The following is a 9,143-nucleotide window of genomic DNA, read 5'->3' as shown; positions in this document are numbered from 1 at the left end:
GTTTATGAGGAGTAGTCCGGACAAGCTTTTGTGTATCTGGCAACACACAGAAAAAGAAACCTTTTTATCAAAGGGCCATAACTCGGCCAAAAATCATTCAACCGGAAAACCCGTGCAATATGCGCAAGGACTTGAGCTACAGATCAATCCTGTAAAGTTTCATTGAAATTGCATTAGTGGTATAAGAGAAGTAGTCCGGACAAACTTAAAAATTATTAAAGGGCCAAAACTCTGACAAAAATCATTGAACCGGAAAAAGCTGACAATATGCACAACTAGACTTGGTACTGATCATTCCTGTAAAGTTTGGATGAAATTGCACCAGTAGTTTATGAGGAGTAGTCCGGACAAGTTTTGTGACGGACGGACGGACAGACAGACAGACGGACAGACAGACGACGGAGAAGTGATCCCTATATGTCGCCACTACTCCGTAGAGGTGACACAAAAATTGGGTAATAAAAATAAAAGCACTTCTGTGCCAAAATGGAAACATCCCATTTGAGATACTAAGTGTAAAATTTTTTTTCAAACTAACCTTAATTTGCTGCCATGTACAAGATAAAAACTAGAAATGTGTCCATAGGACACGGGTGCCCCCACCGAGCCACTGTTCTGTCAATCTTATGACTCTAGGTCAAATATTTTTTGAAAACAAAATCTTTTACTAAGTTAAGGGCAAGAACTTTACAAATACTGAATAAATACGCAAGCACACCCCAAGGTGCATAAGTACACATGCTGACCAACATTCTTGTAAACTTTCAGGCCTACAAGTGAAATACTTTTTGAGCTATGCATGAACAAGTTGAGAATTGCAAATTTATACTACAGTAAGTCAAGGGCAATAACTCTTAACAAAACTAAAAAAAATCTACTTGCAAAGTCCCAGGTGCATAGCTTCACAGTGATGTGAATCATTATTCCTGTAATTTAGTGATGTTGATAATTATTCCTGTAAAGTTTGTTGATTCTTACTCAAGCACTCCAGGAACAAATAACAACATAATGAAACGGTTTTTACTAAGTCAAGGGAAATAACTCTACAAATACTGGATAAATCCACAAGCGAAACCCCAGGTGCAAAACTAAATATGCTGAGCAACTTCCCATAAGGTTTAATGACTGTAGGTCAAATCCTTTTTGAATTACATGCCACACAAGTTGAAAATTGCAAAAAATTTATAAGTCACTACACATGCTGATCAACATTCCTGTAAAGTTTCATGACTCTAGGTCAAATACTTTTTGAGTTACATGCGACACAAGTTGAAAATTGCAAAATTTTACTAAGTCAAGGGCAATAACTCTAAAAATACTAAAAATATCCAGACTAAAATACCCAGGTGCACAACTTCACATGCTGATCAGCATTCCTGTAAAGTTTCATGACTCTAGGTCAAATACTTTTTGAGTTACGTGCGACACAAGTTGAAAATTGCAAAATTTTACTAAGTCAAGGGCAATAACTCTGAAAATACTAAAAATATCCAGACGAAAATACCCAGGTGCACAACTACACATGCTGATCAACATTCCTGTAAAGTTTCATGACTCTAGGTCAAATACTTTTTGAGTTACGTGCAACACAAAAAGAACGGACGGACGGATGGATGGACAAGGCTAAATCTAAATGCACGCCACTAAAGTGGGGGCACAATAAATGGCAACAAAAGAAAACAACTTCTTTTACCAATGAATGAAAATCATACTTGACAAATAATATCCTATGTTTAAATACATTTGTAGTTACTTCAGACATCAGAAAATCGTCACAAAATTAATCACAATATACATGTATTATACAAGATTTGACAAAGGGAGATAAATGTGTTTATTCACAATCTTTCTTTATGTAAGAGTTGTGCCCCTGTAAGTTTTGTACAGGAGGTTCAAAGTAATTATTTCCCCTCCTTTGTACCATATCTTCTAAAGATTCAGCCACTCTTGCCATTGCTAATTTGAAATATTGTTGAAATTTGATTATCTAAGTTTCATGGACTAACAACAGCGATTAACAAATACCTGAACCCCTCTCCTCTCCACAGTTCAACCCAAGCCATTTCTTGCAGGCAATTCACTCCTCGATAATTAAAATATTATTAAGATACCACACTTTTGGATTTCTGGTTAATAAAAAATAAAGAAAATGATCATATAAAACTTTCACTAATTTTGTTGTTGAAACATTAACTCTGAAAAAAAAGCTGTAAGAAGTGAATGAGTGAAGTGTCTTGAAGAGAGAAATGTCTTCAAAATTTGAGGGGTCTAGTGCCTTGTTCCCATTTAGAATTGAGTATTGCCACTGAGATCTTTGCACGTACAGTTGAATCAAGTTAGATAAAGATCCAGTGTTTAGATAAATGATACATACATCACAAGACTATGAGAATGAAAATTAGTTACTTGTGATCTTGACTAATAACAAATATTTGATACATTCATAAGAATTGTTTAACTAAATAATACTATGGCTGCTAATCAGTGCCATCAAAAGTCACCTTCATTACTCTCTGATATTGTCACTTTAGAGCAATAACTGGTTAACTCCTATTTAATTTAGAAGGACTTAACATTTTACTGCACTAAGATGATAATATGAATATCGTAATGTAAAGTTACAAAATGTAATTTTCTATTAGTAAGCTTTCCATTACTAATATATGGAAAAATGGAAACAGGTTTAAAATGACACAAAATATTCACCTATACTATTAGCAACAAATAAAATACCAAACTGAATAAACTATAAAATAAATAATTTATAAACCTCATATGCATAAAACATCAGTAAAAAACAATGTTTTTTTCTCTAAAATATGGAACAGTAAAACAAAATTATAAATCTTTAAATAATTATTATTATATATAATGATATAAAAAAATAAAGTGGCTACCAAATTGAATTCCACAGCTTGGCTGCATTAAAAAAAATTTTTTTTTAAATTCATAACAAACATTCCATGCTGATAAATAATGTAAACATAACAAAATCATAATAACAGAAATTAACAGTTCATGCTGTTCTGTATAATATTTTATACATGATATAACAGGAATGTATTATTTAAATCTTATTAAAATCAGCTCCTAAATAACGCTATGCATTAGGATCTGACGACCACCAATATGTTGTCACCATCTCATTACCTCTCAAACTTGTTTCAAATTACTTCAAATATTTTTCTTATCAAATTAACATTAACGATTTGTTCTACTTCCATGAACAACAAGACTATGATACTTCATCTAATGCCTGTTCCGTAAATGACAGTTTGCTTGCATGGCTTAAAATAGCTTTCTCGGGAAATCTGAATCAAAATGAAGGCGAAAAAATTACATATATGGTGGCAATCAGATCTACATGCAAGAAATAACTTAAGTAGATCTGAACTTTAGTCAGATTGTGTATAATTTTCAACAAATGATTTGACAGATCATCATACTTACATGTTATATGTAAAAGAAGAAGTATATCATATCAAAATTGTAAAATGCTACAAGTTATATAAGAATTCTACAATACACTATTATAACATTTGAATTCAGATCTCTTTATTCAAAAAACATAAGATCTTAATTTGAGATTTATAGTAACAAATGCAATTATCAATGCAATAAAGACGGTCAAAATGCATTCTTCATCATGCTGATTACTTCACAGATATATTTAATGAAAATGAAATGATTTTTGCTAACACTTTTCACAATATAAAATTTTAATAACTTTATGCTTTAAGCCCCAATTTTTTTTATATTTCCATGCCTTCAGCACTGAAAAAATTTAGTATTTTCATATTTTCATCCTAATTTAGTAATTTCATGCCTTTGATCCTAAAAAATTAATATTTTCAAGCCTCTGGCCCTAAAAATTTTAGTATTTTCATGTCGACCATTCCTAAAAATTTAGCATGTTCATGTCTTTGCTCCTAAAAAATTAGCATGAAGTTTTTATGCAGTCTGCAACCTTTCCTCCACTTTCTTTTTCTTCTCTTTAGAGCTCCCAACTGCTACAGCAAGAATACCTGCTGCAACAGCACCACTAACAGCAGCCCATGTGAAAAAAGAATCCACCTGTAATGTACAGAAACAATACACCTGGGATTAAAAAATAACATTTCAATTTTATTACAATTATTAAAGGGACTCCACTGATGTTTATTTTTTCAAGACTTTTGAATAGCTAGATATATGTCTAGGCCAATGACTTGTGTACAAAATTTCAGATCATTCACTCACTCCGTTTCCCAGAAATAAATCAATTTTATTGTGCAAATTGGCCTAAAAAATGAAAACCGTTGCAATGGTTTTCACTCAAATCGGCCAAAATTTGCATTGAAATTAATTATCAATTTAAAACAGTGTATATTTATATATGATTTATTGCTTGGTTTCAAATTTAAGAGGTAACCAGTTGATTTAAGAAAGAATATAAAAAATTACTATTTTAGGCTATTAGACCTCAGTGGAATTCCTTTAAAGTGGCCATAATTGCAGATAACTCATCTCAGATCATTGCTATGAAAGGTAAAGGAATTTTAATGCAGAAGGTTTTTAGCTCAAATTAGGGTGGGAACCATTTTGAACAAGACTATGTGATGATTCATATAACTTGAATAGAGGGTTCACTAAGCAATACAAAATGGAAAATTCCCAGCAGTTGTGGCTGCTTTTCCTGAACTTTGCTCTCCCTCACTGATATTTATATTCTTATATTGTGTAAACTAAGTGACACTAATCACGGCATAAACAATTTTGACCATACGGTCTGATATACATGTTTTTAATCTTTTTAAAGAACCTCAAAATGATGCTTTGTTTTAAATATCGAAGCTGTGTTTTTTGAAAGATTTTTGTAATCTATATCCTATACAAGTCAATGTAAAGTAAGTGACCTTAAGGGTGGGGTGGGTGGTGGTTGGGGGCAGACTACTTATAACCCTCTGAATGGGCTCCTATTGGTGAGGACCACCAGTCATTGCTAAATGCCAAATATCTAAGTTCTACACATGCTGTTTGTGAGAAGAATATTTTAAAAGATTTCATTAATTTTTTAAGTCTATAATATAGTCTCTCTGATTTACTTTTACATTAAACTGGAAACAAATGCAAATTTATGTAGCTTAAAGATGTTTTTTTAAAGATATACTATGCTCAAATTTGATATCAGAAAATATCATTAATTGCTACACAGTCTCTTTGCAACTATTGAACAACATATTTGACTTCACATAAAGTAGATATGTTATGTTAAAAACTCTAGACACAATAGGCTGTCACAATATGAATATATAAGAAAGGACTAACTTTACTTGAACCCTACTAGGGAACATAGCTTCTCATACATAGTTTGTTCATTCTTTCTTTCTAATCAGACATATTCAGCTTACCGTTAAAAAAAATCAATTTAGATTTCAAAAAAACTTCTGTACAAGGATAAGTATGTATCTTTTAAGAATGTATACTGATCATGAAGAATGCCACAAGACAGACAACAGAATGATATGCTATCACAAAAGGGAACCTCTGAGCACTTTGAGCTAATGAGAGTAGAAAATAAGATACATATTTTATAGCTTTTATGTTATCCTTCCACTGAAGCATGAATATCAAAAACAAGTATATTTATATGACATGAAGCATATTATGTCCCTTTATAACTACAACAAATTATGATAAAAATTTGATAATTTTGAATACTGAAAGTTTGTAATGTTAAAGTATGACAATCCTGTCCTAGTTCAAAATGGAGATTGTTAGCTCACATATTTTTGTAACAGACTACAAGATGTGCATCAGCATAATGAATGTAGAGAATACTTGGGGGCAATAAACAGGTCTTTCCCCTTAAGGCCCTGCAAAATGCAAATGTTTTTTCTTTAGTGCTTTTTAAATCAACATGACATAAAGTCTCATTTACAGAGGTGGATACTAAGTGGATACACTATAGCCTCATTATAACGCTCAAGTTGGAGTCCAATGTCTCAACACTGCGTTCTAACGAGGCTCTCATTAGAACGCTCATTGCAAATAACCGCATTACCCCACAATCGCCTATATATATATATAACGCTGACGATTTTTACTAATGATTCAATGAAAATCGACATCTTTTTCTAAAACAATTCAATGATGTAAACATATATTCACAAATAATTCTAATTATATTTAAAAGAAAGAAAAACATAAATCATGAATGTAGTGTAAACAGTTAGCCTTTACACTGTAATAACATTGTAATTTACAGTCCAGCTTTAGTTGTGTCCCCTAGTTAATCAAACCCCATTTACTTTCTGTCTCGGCCACTCTATTTACAGTGCGGGATTTTGAATTGATTTTGGGCTTGTGTTGGTTATTTAATTCAGCGAGGTTTACATGTCACAGATATTTGTGTGAATTTTAGTTTATTTATACTCACCACCAGTTGCCCATGTCACAGTTATGATATGAATTTGAGATTTTGGAAACAATTTGATGCCTGACTGATGGACCGGTAAAACAGCAAAAGAGCTGATAAACGCTAACTTGGGCATGTTTTCAGCCTTTGGTGCTAATAAATGTCCTAATTACAATTGTTAATTGTACTTGACTGTCAAATTTCAAATTGAACAAACGTTATAGCGAGCTATAAATCTAGATCTACTTAATTTTTTATATTTTTTTGGGAGTTTTATTTTTTTTTTTTTGGGGGGGGGGGGGGCAAGGTCTATGAGTGCTATACTGAGATTAGTGTTATAATGGAGAGCGATGTATCGAGGCTACAGTGTATTTAAGCGTCACAAAAATTTTGCTAATGTAAAAAAGTGGATTTTTTGCGTATTATCATTCTATTATCAAAGAATTGCAAAGCATATTTTTTTTCACAGTGTTTTAAAAAGAATTTGCTAGTGTAAAATTCAAACATGCAATAACTCTCTGCATTGTGCCCTGAGGTTCAGGGCATAAGTTAAACTCATCCATAGATAAACAATGAAGACAAAAAGATTTGTGTGTCAATTTGTGAGCAATAAATGCTTATAATATTAATAATTTAAATATTATAAAATTCAGAACACTATAACACACCTGGTCACTTTTAGGTTTTCCATATCTACAGTATGATGCGAAATGTTCACAGTTACTCCATAAAAGGTTGTAGCCAATTTCACCAATCATATCAAGGCCTCTTTTCACAATTTCTTCAGCTGTAGCAGGACTATCAATGAAAAAAAGATGTTGTTAACTCATAACAAGCTCAAACTAAAACAAGCTTCTGTCATTCATTGATAGCCCCCCAATCTGACCAGGCTTTATACTGTTTGTAGCTATATTTGATATTGACCAAAGAATATCATAAGTGCAAAACAGGCAATATTTCATTCAAAATCCATTCCAGAAATATGGGTCTCGGAAATAAACTTTCAATTTCAATTCCTATGACAAGAATATAGTTTTAAAAGAATACCATCAGTAGTTTTAAAATTAATGTTGCATACAAAGATTATAACCAAGACTTAAATGTGTCTAAGTTCACAAAGGGCTAAAAAATAAGTCAAATTCCTCATCTGATAAATGGGCAAAAAAATTATGACCACCAATTATAGTCACAATGACACATATATAAAATTCAACTGAACACCAAGTTTTGAAGATTCAAATATTGCATGCAGAATCATTTACCAGGAAACTTCTTAGTACCCTAAGGGCCATTCCATGCTTTGACTTATAGGCCTTTAAGCTATAAGACCTTCTATTTCATCAATATGCTCTTAAAGAAATGAGTGTAATTATAAACAAATGTCTGTAGTGGTTCATTAGGTATGATATTGTACAAGAAGTTGGAATGCCATCAAAGGATATACACACTGGTCATTAAATAATCATGCTGAAAAATAAACAAGAGGGTCAGGATGGCATTTTATTGCTCATCTCAAAGGCTTGACATGCTTGACAGTTGTGATTCTAATAGGTGACAAAAATGCTCACTGCAATTTGAAAAGTGCTTTGTGTAGGTTTTATAATCTCAAGTAGAATAATCTTCCACACCCATTACAATTTCCGGATTTTGGAAATGAAATTTATAGACATGACCCAAATTTTTCCAGAAAATCGTTTGGAATTCAAAATTTAGAAGTTCTGAAATTCAGAGGTATGAATACCATAGAAAACAGGAAGAGAACTTATTGGACCCTGACATTTTTTTTGGATTTCAGAAGTTTCCCAATTTTAGAAGTTCCGGAATTCAGAAGTTACACTGTGTTGAGGAGATGCAAATTCTTCCACACTACATGTCTTCACCATGTCCAGCACATTAATTCAAAACTATTTCCAAAATCCATTCACGAATGACAGAATTGTTGAGGCCATAATTACCTCAACTTCAAGCTTTACTCAGGTGAAGGAAGACCTCAGGTGTGTGCCTTCCTTTCATCAATTGATATTCAAATTTCAAGTAAACAAGTCTGTTTCAGACAATATACATGTAACACAATGTACCATGATTGGGTATTACATATACTACATGTATAAATCAATTATAATATATTATACCAAAGGTCAAGAACCTACCTCATTTTCCTATCTTTGGAATTATTTTTGTAGACTTTGCAGTCATTCACAACTTTCCAAAAGTCATCTACTCTAACAAAAGCCTTGTTAAACTGTCGACCACATATTGTGAATAGACTTGCAGAGTTGATATTTGCATTTAAACCATCATTTTCTTCACCTGCCAAGTGAATCACTTTTTCATCGCCTGAAAATGAAAGAAACAAAATATTTATACTTTATCATTCTGTAGTATAATATTATGGGACTGTATTCATTGCCCTAGTACAAATCTAGATGTGTCTCCGAAGAATTACCCGCTCCACTTTTCACAGAGCTTTACAGCATATTTTCTTGATAAAAAGTGATCGTGTTGGTAGTTTTCACTCCCAATCATAGCAATGAACCACATTAAATTTAGCACATAACAGTTCAACCACCACAATTCCAGCGTAGACATGATGTCAAGCAGTTTACCTGCACTTAAGTTGCCTTCATTTCCGCAAGAAACTGATAACTTCTGTACATGCCAAAGCAAAGGTACAGTGTGAATGACTGTAGAAAGGATTTCATGATCAATCACTGTGAACAAGGGTGACTTTCACTGTCTTGGAATC

General features: G+C 32.5%; 1 protein-coding gene across 4 annotated transcripts in view; it reads right to left on the bottom strand.

The window, feature by feature from the left end:
• Positions 1–1,248: 1,248 nt before the first annotated feature.
• LOC132720729 (phospholipase A and acyltransferase 3-like) overlaps positions 1,249–9,143 on the bottom strand; it is a 17,891-nt gene continuing 9,996 nt past the window's right edge. For 2 of the 4 annotated variants that reach the window (XM_060704923.1, XM_060704924.1), the window contains exons 3-5: positions 8,548–8,734; positions 7,066–7,195; positions 1,249–4,074 (exon numbers count right to left, since the gene is read on the bottom strand). In XM_060704923.1, coding sequence (XP_060560906.1) covers positions 3,952–4,074; positions 7,066–7,195; positions 8,548–8,734 — 440 coding nt within the window. In that variant the 3' untranslated portion in view covers positions 1,249–3,951. The remainder of the gene's footprint in view (positions 4,075–7,065; positions 7,196–8,547; positions 8,735–9,143) is intronic. The other 2 variants (XM_060704922.1, XM_060704921.1) reach the window with 2 other exon arrangements.

Source organism: Ruditapes philippinarum, unplaced genomic scaffold (genome assembly GCF_026571515.1).
Source record: "Ruditapes philippinarum isolate M1 unplaced genomic scaffold, ASM2657151v2 ctg3896_1_1_1_1, whole genome shotgun sequence".
NCBI classification, from domain to species: domain Eukaryota; kingdom Metazoa; phylum Mollusca; class Bivalvia; order Venerida; family Veneridae; genus Ruditapes; species Ruditapes philippinarum.
This window is presented reverse-complemented; position numbering and strand designations above follow the sequence as displayed.